Below are 17889 nucleotides of genomic sequence, written 5' to 3' on the forward strand. Positions count from 1 at the left end.
ACCTAAAAAAACCAAAGGGGGTTAAGAGAAGTCACTGAAGAAAAGGGGAAAAAAAGGAAAAGCAGCCATTAAACAAGGGTGTCTAAATGCACACAAATGGAGTAAACACAGTCTAGTAATACTTGCCATAAGCCATGCAGCAGAACTTTGGAAGAATCCAGAATTACTAAATTTTAATATATTAAAAACAAAAGAAATACAGGGATTTTCACTGAGGAATTCATAAATAAAACCAGAAAAAAACAACCAGATGTAAAGGAGGTAGCAATAAAAAGCCAAGTTTTGTGCTAGGAGAGCGTGTGCTACTGCGAGCAATAATATGAGGAAAATAACATTGAGAAACCCGATATTTTATATATATATATATATATATATATATATACTTGGCTAAAAGAGCAGAACTTGCTGACAAGCTGCAAGGTAGCATTTGCAAATTAATCTCAGTGTTTGTAAACTTTCAAGTATGCAATTCAAGGAGAGAACCCATTAACATACACTGACTACCGTGCTAGCACAAAGCAGGGGTTTGCATCTCTTTAATCTACAGGTACATGAGGTTTGGATTACTTTGATTTTGGAAAAAGATAACTTCACCAGTTCCGAAACAACCTGTGAAGTGTTATTAACCTGAACATACCATTTTACAGCACATCAAAACAAAACAATAATGATCAAGAAAGCCAACGAGCTCTGAAGTACCAGGACTGTCCTCATACCAGAACTAGATAAATACCGGAGAGCACGGTGCATGCGTTTGAAAAACAGCTGAACTGACAGCACGGTGAACTGCCACTCGCTACAGTGAAGTGCTGTCTGGGGACGGGGACCGTGAGACTGGAAGGCAGGCTGCCCGCGCACAGCAACGGGAGGTGAGGAAAGGCGCACTCGTCCCATTTGGCTCGAGGTGGACTTTCACATTAGTTATTCTCCCCACATTACAAAGGAAGCTTTACTTCCTTAAACAGAACAGTACTGCAGAAAGTAAAGGGGCGGGGGGGGGGATGTTAAAACTCCACCTGGCATTTTGCGCACCCCTTGGAGCAGCCCAGCGAAGGCAGGAGCTTATCCTTTTGTCCATTCCAATGGTGCTCTGCCCAGGGAAGCTAGTCCTGGGTAAGCCAGGATCTGAATTTACAGCGATCTGGTTATTGACTGAGAACTTCTAAAGCTGGCATACTTAGTCCTGAACTAGAGGGACCTCCAGAAGTGTAGTGGGTTACAGCACGGCAGATCAACGATGCCCACCAAGCACACGGTGCAGGCCAGCTCAGATCACGGAAATTCTCAACCCAGCTTACTCTGCATTCAGTTCCCCTGGCAGAAAAGCTCTAAGTCCTCAGCCAGCCAAGGTATAAAAGGATTTCACTGCAAGGTAAGGAAAAGGACTGAAGAAAATGCCAATTTAGAAAGCAATCTTGAAACAGGACCAGGCGCTTGCAAAGAACCTCTCTAGTATCCATGGTTTGCCTGTTTAGTTCAGGTCAATCATAGGTACATTGCAGATAAACATGCGTTCTTTTACCTGAAAATTTGCGCATGCACCGATCAGAGATCTAATGGCCAAAAAAAGGTGAAGACAATTCATAATAAACCTCAGTGGAATCTGTGATGGGAAAATTGCGAAGTTAATACAGTACTTCATTATTTCTAGACTTTTGGTGTCATCACCAAGTTTACGTAGGAGTTGTGCACATTTCAACACCATCTAAGCAGCATTTGGAAGAAAAAGCAGCAAGATCCTCAAGGTTTCCATAGCTCTGAACTACATAAAAATATGTGCTATGGGGCTTCTTTCCAAATTATAATTAAAACAATTTCACCTACTGCAAAATTCCTTATTCAACCACCACACCATCAAAAGTGCTTTTCAAGACAACCTGAATTGCACTGTATATGTAAAAACTGGCATTAACCTTTAGTGTTTAAGTGAGATTTTTAGATAAACTTTATCCATTACAGGTTACATGGCTAAAGTTATCAAATATAATAAAATTTCTACTGGAGAATATACTCTGAACTTACAATCTTAGGAACTTACATAAGTTTAAGTATGGCCACATCAATCAACATGCAAGAAATTCCCATGTTTACATACTGAGAAATATATAACACAGTGCTTTTAAAAACAACTTTAGCATAAATTCTTCTTTTTAATTAGAACTGCCAAGTGTATTCTCACTAGATTTAATGACCGAAGGTAACCCTTTAAAAAGGTGTTTTTTCATTTGCAGCAATGTCAAAGTTGATGAAGGAATAAATGATAAAGTTATATATAGTTTGTATCACAGCAAGACGGAGTTCTGACAATATGAAATTCTCAATGGTATCCGAGTTCTCAAATTTCACACAATTTTGTTTAGTGTATGCTCACCGGAATAAAATCCCTATATTTTAGGTCACTTCTCTGAATAAATATTCTTACATATACTGAAAGGAATCTATTAACTATTAGAAGAAAAAAAATGAAAGAAAAAAAACAAAACAAAAACTTTTTCAGGAAACAAATAATTTCACTCAATGAAAAATTTAGCTTCTCTTCCAGTTTGTTCCGTAGAGTTTAGATTTTATTATATGGGCACAGCAGTAACTAAAATATTAGTAAAATAATGAATGTATTTTTGCTTGTGACTTGCTGTGGATATTTTGTGCAAACTAAAAAAAACCTCACAATCTGACCTGGGCACTAGTGAGATTTCACATAAAAGGGCCTTTCATGGAAACGTGTCAGAGTATCTAAAAGGTGATGTAGAATACCAAGTTCAACTGTAAAAGAATCTCAGAGGGAAGAGATATCCATCTAATATGTGCTTTCACAAGTGCCCCTATTTGAAAAATTTCTTCGCAATAATTAAGATGCTGGTATACTTTTCCTATTACACAACCTCTTACACAACCACATGCGGTACGTTTATAGACAGATTTACAATCAGAAAGAAAAATGGTGGTTTTTTTCTGTCTTGATAATAAAATTAGCTGTTTTTTGTTTCTTTTTTGTTTTTATACAAACTGTAGTCCGGCCCATTTCGCTCTCTTCACGCAGCAGGTGAGGTTCTAGACTCTCTCCATGCTGGTTAGAAAAATCCTTTTCAGCATGTTTCCCCTAGAATCGGGTCGTTCCACAACGAACTGCTAAAGCACAATGCTAAATCCGGTTCAGACACGCTGCACTGGTAATTTTCTTTTGAATTTCTTCATCGTCATTCATCATCATCATCCTCATCTTCCTCACCATCGGAAAGGGACGTACAAGGGCGGATCTGTCGGTAGCGGTCGAGCCACTTCTCTACCATCTGGGTGACCAGCGGATGATTGCGCCTACGAGAGCTTTTCTGCATCGCCACCAGAACCCCTCCTTCTGTCACGCAGCAGTCCAGCCATTCCCGAAGCAGCTTTTCTTGCTGCTCCTCATTACCTATCTTTGAGGGGGAGAAAATGGATTGAGAATGAAGTTGGAAACATAATCCGCAACATTAGGCAAGCCGCCGGTGATATCCTGAACTACCCAGGCTAGGGGAGTGGTGCAGCTCCTTTTCAAAGCTGACAGCGTACTTCACCACAGCTGGGAGTCTGCGGAAGCCAAACTGATTCACGCTGTTTTCAACCAAAATTGGAAGGCTCTGGAAATATTCTCCAGCTATTCTTCCCTTCTGAATTTTTCAGATGCATATTTCCAGTATAGCCTTCCTATATTTCAGTTATTTGTGAGCAACTGCTTCTTTATGGTAGGCACAATATATAAGGAGGATAAGCCCTGAAAGAGCTTTCTAGTTTTACAAAGCAGTTTTTAGAAGCCTAGCAGTTCTTGACATGAAACGCTTCCTCTTGTAAGACATAACAAATGTTGTGGCTTGCTGAAAAAATACCCCTCTCGACTTAAAGCTCAGAGTTTTCGTCCTCTATCTCCAGGATGCCCGCTTAGTGCGATTACTTCAGGTTTTCCAACCTTCCCTCCCCACGTGCACACTTTACTGAAGTGGTTCCCTGTATTTATCATCGTTATTAAAGACGAAACGAGTTGAGTTTCATTATAAAAAGAGGTAGAGCACACTGTAACTACTGGCCAATATTTATGATGTATCCTTAAAAAAAAAAAAGCGTATTTCAGTCTCACGTTAGTGTCGGAATCCTTATTTCTGGGTCCTTTTCATGGTACACTTGTATTCACATGCTCAGTGCAGTTATGTTTCATTTACAGAGCTATAAATAAGGATCAAATTTGTGGGAAAGTATCTTTCAGAATCACCTCAAATGAGGGGGAAGGGAGCAGCATTAATTAAACAGAAGAGCATACTCCCTATAATTCTTTGAACTGGAAAAACATATGGGGCTACAGAGATCACTGAGGCCACAGTGCAGCAGCAGCTGTGACAAAGGCCACCAGCTCCACAAACATTTCTTACCTCTTGAGCAGAAAGGAAGTGAATGTGCAATAATTTCCTCTCGCTATCCACCAACGGTAGAAAAGTAACAGTAACATCGTCATCAGTGTTCAAGTTAGCACCAGCACCTCGATTGCCATATCCATCGTTCTCCATGGCAACCAGAGCAGAGAAATGGCCCCTTGTGTAGCCCAGAGCAATAGGACTTTTCCAACAAAAACTCTGTTCCCATAACAAAGGCAAATATACACCTACGGCAAATTAAAACAAAGGGTAAGACTCAGAACTACAGTGTTCAGCAACAAAGAATTTTGACACAAACCTTTTGCTTTTGGCTAAACACAGTAACAGCAGCACATGAGAAGCATTTAAAACGTACTTGGTTTGGTCTGCGCTAATATCAGTCACACTTTTCAGTACAGCTAATTATTATTAGGTTAACATGAGATTAGTCAAGTATCTCTGCAACTGTACAAGTTTAGATATAAAAGCCATTACAATTACAACCAATACCACATCACCATTCCCCTATAATCTATAGTACAGTGAGCAACAAAAAACAAGGTTAGAAAAGCAGTCCTATGTTTGGTAACTCTTCTTAAAAATAATAAAAAATATATAAAGATAAAAAATTAGATTCTGCATGACAGAAATAAAAGCTACAATCGTATCTATTTTTACCAGAACAAAAATTCTACCATCTGCTTACAAAACTTATTATTAAAAGAACTTACTGCACTAAATGTTATTCAGCACCTAAGTATGTAGCCCGTCCCAGAGACAACGGGACTTCTCATAAACACTGTATTAATAGACTAAGTTAACTCGCATCAATTATGCATCTCTAGTCACCAAAATAACGACTGCTGAGAAGCTGATACTATTTCACTCAGATACAACAAATCACAGATTCTGAGAGAAACCGCAGTTTTTCTCCCCACCATTTTTAGCAATAAAGACAGTAATTTGCTTGAGGTGCATGAAGTCTCAAAACTAGAAGTCCTTTCTTCTAGGAACATAATTCTTGGTGTGTACTGCTGCAAGACAACTTAAGCAAAAGCATGCCTTACCTTGTGACAGTTTAAAAATAGCCAGGCATAAACTTAAGTGCACATGTAGCATAGCAACCTTTCGGCGTACAGCTGCTGCCAGTAAGTTAGGAATAGGCGCTGCAGCAAAACAAGGCACTTCACTTCCCCTCGCACGTCCACGGAGACAGAAGGGCAACGCTAAGATGGAAATCTGAGGCAGGGGGCAGTTTTGGAGGTTTTACTGAAGTTTAGAACTCATCTTTCTTTGCTGCAATGAAGATTAGTGGGGACTACCTGTAAATATTTGGCCCTTTTTTTTTTTTTTTGCCATTCTTGAATTAGCAATCAAGAAATACCTAAAAGTCTCTTTCCTTGAGATTAAGATTCACACGAGTTTTTACAACATCTAGATCTAAGGACAAATCCATTTAATACCTTCTTAGCGCTCTCCTCCTCCCATCCCTGTTACAATGAAGTCTCACTGTAATTCAATGCTCAACACAGAAGATGCAGAACAAGGGGTAAGTGTTAACTAAAAAATTTCAAGCCTTTACATTCAGGGAAAGAACCAAACACCTGGTCAAAATTCAAAGATACACTGAAAATAACATGCTACAATCAAATGTAATGAAGACAGTCCCTCAATTCCTGGAAACTCATTCTTCATGTACACTCAGAGAAATAACTTCCTAAACTTTTTTCCAATCTTTAGACTGAGGCATCAGCAAAACAATCACGCATGGAGGGTTGGAAACTAATTTATTACTATTGTATGCTTCATTTAAATATGACAGTGCTATCTATGTACTCGTTGGTTGGTTACACACCAAGGCCTTTCGGAATTGAAAGCATCAGCACCCTCAGGGTGACCACTCCCCCCTTTTCTCCCATGAATTATGATCCTAGAGACAGACCAAGAGGTCCCCTTGTTCCATCACAAACTGTGCCAGCTCCTACATGAGCGTGTGGGCTGACCTTGGCTGACTGTCCAGTACCCACCGAGCTGCTTGCTCACTCACCTCCTCAGCAAGATGCAGGAGAACACACAACAAAAAGCTCGTGGGTTGAGGTAAGGACAGGGAGATCACTCGCTATTACCGTTGTGGGCAAAATGGATTCCATTTGGGGAAGATTAATTTAATTTATTGCCGATTAATACAGACACTATTCTGTATTATTATCCTGTTGCCCCACACTGGTAGACTTTGGCCCCACACGCTCCTCAGTGTGGTCAGGGCTACAGAAATCACTGATAAGCAAAGGGTCTCATCTAATGACATAGAACTGCGTCAGGCATGGCTACACGACCTGTTCGGGAGTGGAACTAATCTGTTTACCTCAACATAATCCCTACATTGAAATTCGGTGATTTTTTGGAAGTTTTTTTCACTTATCGTTTTATCATAGTACAAAATGCCACACTAGTAATTTCCCCAAGTCAGAAGGCTGTGTACACTTTCCATTCCTCCTCAGTGCTATGTGATGAGCTCCACAAGAAGGCAATTTCAAGCATTGCCTGGGAGAATATCTAGTGCTCTGAAGATTTATAGAAGTCAATCTGATATAAATGGAGACGGTAGTATAAAAAGTTGACATGCACACAAGCCATGGAAAATAAAGAGTATGGGCTAACATCTATCCTGGAAGCCATCCACATAGGATTTAGTTTCTCCAGGCTGACCCAATGATAATTTCAGCCAGTCACCATTTTCCTGTTTAATTTTAAAAGCTGTATATCATGACACTAAATACATGCAGCTAGACTAGGAGCACACTTAAGGCTGAGTAAACGGATCTTTCACTGTCAAAGCCTTAATATTTAAAGAAGCATTAACAATCAGTTGCAATCCAGGAAACAAGGAGATTCACAGCAGTTACAGCAAGGGTGCCAAGTTGGAACAAGGAATCCCTGGAGAAAAAAATTCTGATCAGAGAGAAGATTTCAGGGCAGATGGGGGGTTTAGAGGGCATTCCAAGGTGCTACAAACTGAACCATGATGTTAAATAAGCAATTAAAAAAAGTCATTTCCCCATCTCTATTGTAAGCCATAACCTATCTTTCTTTTCTGGGGGTGAATGCGATCTTAAACATAAGCAGGGTGCTATACAGCAAGTCAGAGAAGCCCGAGCACTCCTCGCTTCACCAAAGCTTCACCAAAGGGGCACGTGCTGAGCAAGACTCATGCGCAAGCCCAGAATAGCAAGTCTTGAACCATTTACAGGAGACTTCTCTTGGCAGCCCACGCTTCTCCGAGTCCAACGGCTGTTTGGTTTCAGTTGTGCTGCTAGCATTTAATTAGCACACATTAACCATAAAAATGTGGTCGGACAAGGATAGAAGTAACTCCAGGTAATCTGACACAGGACTCCTAAATTCACCTGTTCACAATGTTGCATGTTTCTATGTATGGACGGATGTGGCTTGTGGCAAGCAAATCACAAGTCATAAATACCTCTCTGACTAAATTCCTGGAAGTGTGTGTCTAGCAAAAGGTTATCCCAGACACCCAGCTACCTTCTGGTTCAGAGAGCAAGAAAACAATTTCAGCAGATCTAGGCCATGTAACACTTGTCTGCCTCAATGCCCAATCTATGAAATGAAAACGTTTTGGAAACCACTCAGCCTTTGAGTTAAAAGTGACACAAACCTCAAGTGTCAGATCTATATCACATGAATAACTGTTCCTTCCCAGTCTACCCTTTTATGATCTCAAATGAAAGGTAACACGTAACTACAGAGCATCAAATTTTACACTCTGCAAAAAAGTATTTTACTTACTCACATAAAGAAGTTTTGTCACTGCTCAAAACTTACAAGCCAAACAGCTTCTCAGATTTTCTGAGGACTCTGAATAGTTATAGTAAGTTATATCTTTGACATTAATGCCACAGCCTGGAGTTCTTCTGTATGTTATGAGTTTACCACCTTCCAAAGTTTTTGTGATCTTAAAAAAAAGTACACTAAGAGACACTTGAGGAAGTCTTCTACTAAGCTACAAATAAGTGTTGATGTATTGGTGAAAAGAACTGGAGGGTAGTAGTCAAGCAGATCTACTTGAGGCCAGGAAGATGAACCATGGGAAAAACAAGCGCCCTAACACCCGCAGCGCCCGATACAACAGTTCTTCCCACATCATTTTTGTTTAGTGCTGAGCATGTACAGATGCTCCCAATCCCCTTTTATATTTTTATTCCTGTAGACAGGCAAATATTAAACTGTTAGCATCCAGTACAGAGGAAAGTCGCCCAAACACGTATTTGGCTTGCAAAATAGGATACGCATCTTTAGAAATCTAGAAAAACATACGTCTAAGCAAAACTGGATTCAGTCAGCTAAATATCTTCGTATTTATCTTAAGGATAGCTAGGCTGTTTGCCCAGATGACTAGGAGGAGAAACAGTCACAAAGAACCTGATCGAGCTATGCAAAATTATAGTACTACTTGAGAAATAGGTCAGTATTTACATCACACTTGCTGTAAAGTGTGAATTACTGAAACACAGATAAATTTTAAAAACTTCCTTTTAACTACATCATGGAATTCACTTTTGCAGAAAGTGAGATTTTCATTATCAGTCGACCAATATTTCAGAATTGTAACTAAGTTTCCTAGTCTTATCTCTCACATAATAACTGTTGTTAGAGCATTTATGAACCAAATTCTTCCTCTTCAGTCTCTACAGCACACATTCAAGTTGCCACTTCTTCAACTTTAACTGACTATAAAAAAATTCAACTTTATCATTCTTCACCCTACTTTAATTTCCCTACCCTTCTTTGTAAACCCTTGCCTCTTGCTTTCAGGGTGGCCACTTTTTACTGCTCTCAAGGGCTGCTTCAGCAATCCCATCCTGCAGTGCTCGGGAGAGATAAGACATGCCCCTTGAGCCTAGAAGAGCACCCAGCAGATTCCACCATCACTCTGGTGAGAAATTATGCCAATGCAAACACCTTCTGCCGGCCTTGCCCCCAGCTTTACGAGCCTCCTTCAGGAAATGCTAACCACAGTTTAGTTTCTAAAATGAATGTTTGCGGTTATTAGTACCACAAGCGAATGGAATTTCCAATTCCATTTATTAAACCTCCTGGGTCTTGCAGCAGTACAAGCCATGCAACTTTTGATAAGTTCTCATAACCAGAATATTTTATATAAATTATAGACTAAAGGCATGTTGAGTGGAGGTCAAAACACATTTTACCGTGGCTACAGGCAGCATGCCCACTATAGAATTAAAAACTACAAGTTTTGAAGGGATTCTTTTGTTCTTTTTAATAGCTAAAGAAAGCTTACCTACAACGTAACTCACAGAATCCTAGAATGGTTTGGGTCAGAAAGGACTTTAAAGCTCACCTAGTTCCAACCCCCTGCCATGGGCAGGGCCACCCTCCACTAGCCCAGGTTGCCCAAAGCCTCATCCAACCTGGCCTTGAACACTTCCAGGGAGGGGGCATCCACAGCTGCTCTGGGCAAATTCCATCCTCTTCCAGCTAGCAGCTGAATGTCACTCTCCTTTCAACTTCCTTTATGTTTACGATTTATAGCTGAACCTTTTTTAAAACAAAATTTGAAAAAGTAAAGGCTTACCTTGAAAGCGGGTATATCCTAATGTTTCTCCTCGGAAACTCTTATAATATTTTACTCCATAAACTATAATTGGTCTTCTAAGAATATGTGCAAGTACAAAAATGTGTGTCTGCTCCAAACTCGCTCCAGGCTGAACCAAACAAAGACAGACATCACTTGAAACAGAACTCACCATTTTCTACTTTGAAATTTGAAAAACAGTCTCCAAATTGAGACAGCAAATGCTTTTAAGAGTCATCTAGCTTTGACAGGAAAAACGGAAGACTGGAAGACTATTACATATCAGTTGGAAATAAGCAGAAACATTGCGGCTTGCACAAGAACTTAATCTGTCAGTAGTAATTTTTTGTCCCATTACCCAGATTTAATCTAACATATTTCATTCCCTAGTTAGAAGTGAAACTCTACATAATGTTTATTCTAAAAATAATTCATTCCTCTGAGGACAGGTTAAGATAAATACCTTTTGATGATAGGAAAAGAGCATATCCAAAACAAATCACAAGACAATAGCACCAAAATATTGTTTATACTTTAAAAGAGGACCTAAAACTATTCCTATAGTTCTAAGCTTGTACGGATGTAAATCTCATTTTGGAGTGGAGTTTTAAAGTATCAGTTTGCTGAAGTTTAAATAGTGTAAGCTTATAGATTTGTAAGTGTGTTCTAGGAGGTCAGTGCTGCAGGGGCTAGGAGGCAGGACATTAAATAGACGAGTGTGTATTAGTTTATTCTATGACTTCACTCTGACACCAAAAGAGCCATACTTTTTTGTACTGTACTGCTTAATGATAAGCTCAAAAGTTAGAGTTTTCAGTGAACCTTTCCATCTTGGCAGAAGAGTCTACCCAGTAATACTTTTAAGATTGCTGGCTTAAGAGGAATGCTTTCCTTTATGCATGAAAATTCTTATTCCTAAAGAACACTTTGAGTTCTTGAAAGTTTTTCAGAGATTAAAAAATCCTAACAGCCATCTTATAAAGAAGTTTTCATACCTGGCTCGCAAGAGAGAGTATGAATGCCCAATCTTCCTGCCACTGTTCCTCTCGCAATGAGAAATGTAAACCAAAGCTTTGGGAATACCACGATTCCCACTCTTTCCAGCGTGTATAGAACCTAAAATGTTAGGGAGAGAGAAAGAGTGGTAAAGACAAAAATATTTACTCAACCACCATAGACCTGAAAGTAATATTCAGCCCTTATAATCCTTTATCCCAAGTCTCTAAAGAAGAGGGAAGAAAGAGGGCATACATCAGGAAAACTGGATTTTGGTTTGGTTTTAATCTTCAGGAGACTCCATTTGGTAATCCTCATTTAAGAAATCACTTGGGATCGCAATGCCTGCAGCAAACACACTGTAATAAATACAAGTTCCCAACAGGCTCCTGGCTAGTTTGATACTTTTTGTGACAGGTTTTTTGAAGCCTTATTTAGTATTACTTAAGTGTTGATGTACAGGGAGCATAGCCAAAGACATTCCATTTCACATGAGAGGAGCTGCTCATTCTTCTTACACAAGCAATACAGGTATTCTCTATTGTTGACCATATCAAGAGCTAATTAACTCCAAAGTACTTCCCATCAACTTCAGATAGACCGTGGTTAAGAGGCAGAATCTATTTTATATCAGTTTTTGGAGCAAAGAGTATGGTAATTTCACATTACATGGAATAGTCATAAAGCAGCGTGGATAAAAATTGAATACAGAAAGTGGAATTAATCTGATTTACACGGAAAGTTTTAAAGTCACAGGATTTCTATTTTTCTGTTTAATTTACAATAAGTGGTTTTGTATGCTAGTTTAGTCCTAATGTTATATCTTTCTTAAATCAATTAAAAGAAAAATCATGTACACATTAAGAAGTAGATGCTAGCTTTTTAAAATTTTAAACTCAGTCCAATCACCACACCATGGAAAGGCCACAACTTCACATTAGGAACACGGGTTTAGGGAAGAGTCCTAAGCCAACTTCTAAACAATGGCCTTTACTATGAATACAAAGAAACCATTCTGAAGTTCAGCTTATTAAAAAAGTCATTGAAATGAAGTCATTTAATTAAAATCTGAGAAAATTAACAGACAGCGAGCATGTGTGGAAGAAACCTTTCCGAGGCTTTCAGTAAAGATGTAATCATCCTAAAAATCTTGGTGTATATAACAGCCATCACCAACCAGGCTGGCTTTCCCAAGTACAGCCAAAACCTTAAAAGACCTACTAGTAAGACATTTTTATAGGCCTGTGTGCTCACTCACAGTAATACATCTATCTACGTTCCAGGTTCTAGCAAAATACATCAACTGCTTCCATCCATGCAAGCTGAGAGATATTTTGTCTGTTTTCTCCCAGAAATCTCTAACTGCTTGGTCTCTTGAAAGAGGTTTAATCAGATTCTGTTTTTTGGTTTTGTTTTTAAAAAAAGAAAGAGAGGGAAAAAAAAAAGAAAAAAGAAAAACACCCCTACCCACTCCCAAAAGCTCTACTGTGAAAGTGTTTTCCTAAAGAAGTTTCTTCTTTAAGTTAGTCAGCCACAGACAGAGTTATCTACAGATGTTCACAGGAGGTTGCCTTGTACACAGAAGTCAAGGCTCAAGACTTCGGTCTCATTTAAAAAAACCAAACTTTGCAGTTTAACACAAGAGAACTGAATGCATCTGTAATAAAAAAAGTAATTCTGAAAGCCAACTTAGGGCATATGCCCATTCTCCATCAAAAGCTAACGGTGGAATACAAAAAGGGACAAACTTTTGAGTAAACTAAAAAAATTATAATCATTTAAAAGGTGACTGGAAAAGACTGCACGGGCCAGAGCCCCTGGGAACTTCGCTAATGAGCTTTTTCTGAGGACCAGACACCAGACTGTCTCTAGTAAATGGATTCCTCTTTGTTTACCATCTAAACAAACATAACAAAATGAGGCCAAATGATGTACATGAATGTTCTGTGTGTGACTATAAAAGTACCTAAGTGTCATTGTGAAGGCTTTGAAGAACAATTCCACTAGATGAGAGTTTAAGCGTACTGTTGTTGAGACTAGTGATTGCATTTCAGAGTCTATTCCTTCAGCAACTATCATTAAAGCCAGTGACAACAATATCACTTCCGATCTGCTACATGTCCTAGCCCACAAAATGGAAAGTGAATGTATCTTCCCACACAGTATCTATACAGCAAGTATAGGATGTACAGGATGATCAATTTACACCAGAACTTAACTAAAAGACTTTGCACACTCTCAATCTGAATTTTTTGAAAGGAATTTTGACTCATGTCTGATCTAGTATCACCACTGTCAGTGGGTTCTTGAAGAATTTCCAGCACCAACAGCCTCTGCAGGCAGACCAGTTCCTGTTAAAGATGTGGCTCTGTAGAGGTTTGTACTAGAACCTGTACTGATTTTTCCAATGACAAACTAGGAAATAAGATTATCCACACTGAAGGTAGGCAACTGTATTCAAACAACTATAAAGGAACACATGAATCAGTTAAAAAAATGTGCTTCCAATAAGGATAAAGATTAAGTAAATTCAGAGTGAAACGCAAATAGTCTAGAAAATGAACTAAAAAGCTTAACCAGATTTAATACACTGTAAATAGTAAGTGTTATGTTACATACAACAGTAAGCCAACAACAGTTAAACACTAACATTTTGAAAGACTGGTTTAAACCTCGGTTTGCAGCATGGTTTTGGATAATATGCTTGTTTTTATTACCATAAAGAACAAAACCTGATCTATCATAAATTTCTGTTCTGGCCTCAGGGGAACTGCTTGTGACGCCAGGGACATTCCTGCGTGGTCGAGATGCACACTCCATTATAAACAACTCTAAAGCAGCGACGGACCCATTCGGAGACAGGTTCTCAGAAGAATTGTTACTGAAGCACCACTGCATTGAACCCAGCTCTGGATGCTAATTTTGGGAGTTTTCTCCAAACAGCAGACAGTTGGGAACAGTAATCACAAAAGCTACTTGTAGGTACCCCTAAAATTAACCTTCGTTGTTGACCTCCTGTACAGCACATAGAGCAGAGAGCAAGGGTAGAGGCTCCTTCTCTAGTATGCCTGCTGAGAGTGTTTCTCTTGTCCTTGACTACAAGAACATAAGAAATCTAATCGCCTGTGTCTTACGTTAATAATCTTTATCAGTATCTTTCCCTTAGTCCCATTACACACTTGAGAGCTGGTGGACACCACTGGGGGTCCAACTGGAAGAATTTCTCCTCTAGTGGAGGCAAACCGCAGTATCGGACTAAAGAAGGTTGCCAGCGTAACACAACAAAAGTTGTTTTACAGAATGATAAATTAATTCTATGGCCAAGTGACAGCACTAGTTAAATGTGTTTTACTGCCATTATTTTAGCAGACAGAACAGGAACAAAAAGAGCAATACCAAATAAAGCTGTAACTAAGCAGATGGAATGAAAATACTGAAAAGTTTATACAGCAATAAAGGGCTATCTTCTATTAACAATCTGCAAAGCTTCCACCAACAGCAGCAAGGCAAGGAATGCGCATGATTTACACTGCAAGTAAATTCCAATCTTAACTGTGGTAAGCACACTCTTGACAAGTACACCGCAGAAAGTATTTTACTTTGCTTTAAATGCTATTTGCTGAATATCACATACCATCACCGAGTTCAGAATGTCCAAGTTTCCAGTGATCACATTTAAAATACACTACATCTAGATTACTACATGAATCACGCTGTGACTCAACATCTTTGAGGCACACGATCAACAGTAAATTGGGGAGTAGTGGTTGTGTTTCTTTTTAATACTATACTACTATCAACTGCTATGTTACATGGAAAGCTATCTTTAAAGTTGACGTAAAAACTAACTTACCAATGTGAGCAGTCATGTAAACTGTCGTGAAGAGCTTTCCGCAGCACTGAATCCTTGTCGTAAATGCCCCAAGTGGCTTGTAGTACTGAGTCAAGCAGGCAATCCCCTGCAGTCCGATTCCAAAGTGCATATAATCTGCTGTCCAAGCGCGTACCCAGTTCCAGTGACCAGTTAATAATGGGAGATTCTTCTTCTAGCTCTGCAACATGACAGTAACCTCTTTTAAAACTTAAATTCATTTGAAGTCTCAGAGAATCTAAACAGCACATTAATGGCATAATCTCAACAATTTACCCATTTACATGAATAAAACTAAGTTTTCCTTCATACTACAAAAACAGGTGAACTACAGTTCCTAAAGGCATTCCCTGGGCAAAATACTGTCAAGAAAAGAAAACCACAACCCACCAAGAAAACAAAACAAACCATAGCCTTAAACAAAACATCACATCATTTGTTTGAGGATTGTTACTGAAGTGGAAAGATTGTTCAGGGTTTTTTTAAAAGAGCTTGTGGCTTAAAACTGTAAAGCTTTAGAAAAATCTTTAAAATTCAATGATACATTAAGAAGATAATTTCTACAGAGTCCATTCTCTCTCTGCCTCATAAATAGAATGTAAATGCTAAAATTAAAATAATTCCAGGGTGGAGATTAACTTGAAAGCATCAAATCTATACTTAAAACAACTTCAGGCAACAAAACCACATATATACACACACGCACTGGTTTTTTTTGTAACAAGTATTTTCTAATGAAGAGCGAGGAGAGATTCCAGACATTCTCAGAGCATTTACCTTTCTGAACATCTCTATCAAGTACTTCATCAAATAACTTTTCTTGGACTGTCGGCGGTAAGTCTTCAATATCTGGAAAAACAGAAAGCATATACAAAAGTCACTTAACCAGCTGATGCTCAGGAGACCTTACACAACAGCCTTCTCCCTAATGTCTCCTCTGAAAAGCTGCTATTATCTGCAGATCTGTCATTTGTGACCACAGGCTTCTTTGAGCACGCTGAAGTAGATATGTCTCTCAGACTGACTGTCATACCTTTTATGCAGAAAGGATCATCACAGCACGCATAGGGTAAGAATGGATTTCTCTGAAGGCGGAAGTGGAGAATCACTGAGGTGGGGGAGGGGGTATTTTCAACCCTACTGTATTTAGGACAACTGCAATCCTAAGCAATAGTTTTCCACCTATCTGAACGACTTCCCCTCCACGGTCTCCCCAGTGGAAAGGTACGGTTCTTGTACAGAACATCCACCTCCTTAGTCATTTCATGCAGACTTGAACAAAATAGTTCAGAGAACCCCAATGGTCTGCAGGCCACAGTCTGCAGGTTAGAAAACAAGAAATGGGAAAACTATTGAGCTACGACATGGAAAATGCCACTACTGCCAACTGTTCCAAGAGCTTTACAGCCAGAATCTGCAACTGTAGATCTAGCTCTAAAGAAAAAAAAAAATAAATCAGAAAATTGTATAATGGGCAAAACTCTTATGACTCTTGCATCATGTAAAACAACACACACTGTCACACATTTTAAAACTCAAACATTTGCTACACCTTGACGATTTGCTCATGGCCTGCATTTCTATATAGCATAAGTAGTAAAGGGTTGCTGGGCAGACCAGCAACTAAAGAAGCTTTGCTAGCTTTAGCACAATTGTGAAACTTAAATACACGAAAGTTAACAGAGTAAATCAAATAGTTAAACAGAAACATCTAGTACCCCTTCAGGCAGTCTAGTGGGTAACTAGGCTCTAAGTGGCATTTCAAGGGTACAAAGATCTCTCTTCATTCCAGTGTCATATCTTCCAGTCCTGCTCAGATGTCCCGTGACCTAGGGCTTGTAAAAGTGAAGTCCACATTTAGGCACAAAAGTTGGTACTGAAGCATACTATTTGGTGCAGGCAGGGTGTTATAGGGTGATCTTTTTTTTTCTATGATTGATTGGGATTTTTAAACTAGAACTGGCTCACAGTGGCCAGCAATCAATGCAAAAGTTTTGCACCCTAACATCTATGCACTGGTTCCTAAACTACATCATATGGGTAATATCTGAATAGGATTGTGTGATTTATACCACTATCCTTGGAAATGATACCACCATCAACAGAAAGTCAAAGTATATGTCAAAAACAAGCAATCCTCAACTTGGTGACAAAAGAAAAATCTTCCATTAGCAAGAAGACTTTTGTTAACTACCTGCAGGTAACGTAAACGTTACAAGGTCAGTCAGAAAATAGCAAGCAAAGTCTCCCTTTCGTTGATGAAGAGATGCAGCAATTTCACGACGAATTTGTTCTGTGACCTCTGGACACACCATGGCAGGAATGCACTTTGCTGCATGTTGTGATACCTGTAACATAACAGAGTTACTGCACTCAGTATTATTTCTAGTCAAATATGAAGTTCTAGGAGCAATAACCACCAGCAGAGTGTATTCTGTTAGCAAGTAATGCAACAAAGGTATAAACATTAGTACACTGAAAGGTTAAATGTTTAGTGACTCACAATGAATTAATGCCTCTTATTTGTCATGTAACTGATAACATAAAGCTAGTTAAAAACTTCTTTAAATCCAATAAATGAATTAACAGATGACCACTTCCAGTAGGAAAAAGAAATATATATATAACAGATAACAACAGGAAACATACCTCAGAAGTTATGCATGAGCCCAATCTACATTTTACAAAGAACATCATTACCACAGCACAAGACAGTTTCCTACAAATAATCTTCTCAAAAACTATTAAGCTAAGATACTTAACTTCCTCCAGATTCTAATCACTGACAGAAGGAACTCATTCAATGATACAGGGCAAGCAACAGAGAGATAACACTGGATATATAAAAAAAAGCTTTAAGACATGCATTTTCACTAGTTAATATCCTATCAAAGGGAATTATCACTGCGGCTCAAACACTACTAAGCATTTTCACAAATGGTATGTTGAGTGAATACTCCTAGAAACCGAAACAAAATCAAACAGAAAAATCTGTAAGACAGTATGTCAGCAAATTGATTTGGTTT

At 38.9% G+C, this 17889-nt stretch overlaps 1 protein-coding gene across 5 annotated transcripts in view; it reads right to left on the reverse strand.

Annotated features, from left to right (window-relative positions):
• Positions 1-509: 509 nt before the first annotated feature.
• ZRANB1 (zinc finger RANBP2-type containing 1) overlaps positions 510-17889 on the reverse strand; it is a 45281-nt gene continuing 27901 nt past the window's right edge. For all 5 annotated transcript variants that reach the window (XM_054831201.1, XM_054831199.1, XM_054831200.1 and 2 more), the window contains exons 5-11: positions 17058-17211; positions 15641-15712; positions 14846-15044; positions 10992-11112; positions 9997-10126; positions 4401-4630; positions 510-3416 (exon numbers count right to left, since the gene is read on the reverse strand). In XM_054831201.1, coding sequence (XP_054687176.1) covers positions 3198-3416; positions 4401-4630; positions 9997-10126; positions 10992-11112; positions 14846-15044; positions 15641-15712; positions 17058-17211 — 1125 coding nt within the window. In that variant the 3' untranslated portion in view covers positions 510-3197. The remainder of the gene's footprint in view (positions 3417-4400; positions 4631-9996; positions 10127-10991; positions 11113-14845; positions 15045-15640; positions 15713-17057; positions 17212-17889) is intronic.

The sequence above is a fragment of the Grus americana genome, chromosome 7 (assembly GCF_028858705.1).
Source record: "Grus americana isolate bGruAme1 chromosome 7, bGruAme1.mat, whole genome shotgun sequence".
In the NCBI taxonomy this organism is placed as follows: Eukaryota; Metazoa; Chordata; class Aves; order Gruiformes; family Gruidae; genus Grus; species Grus americana.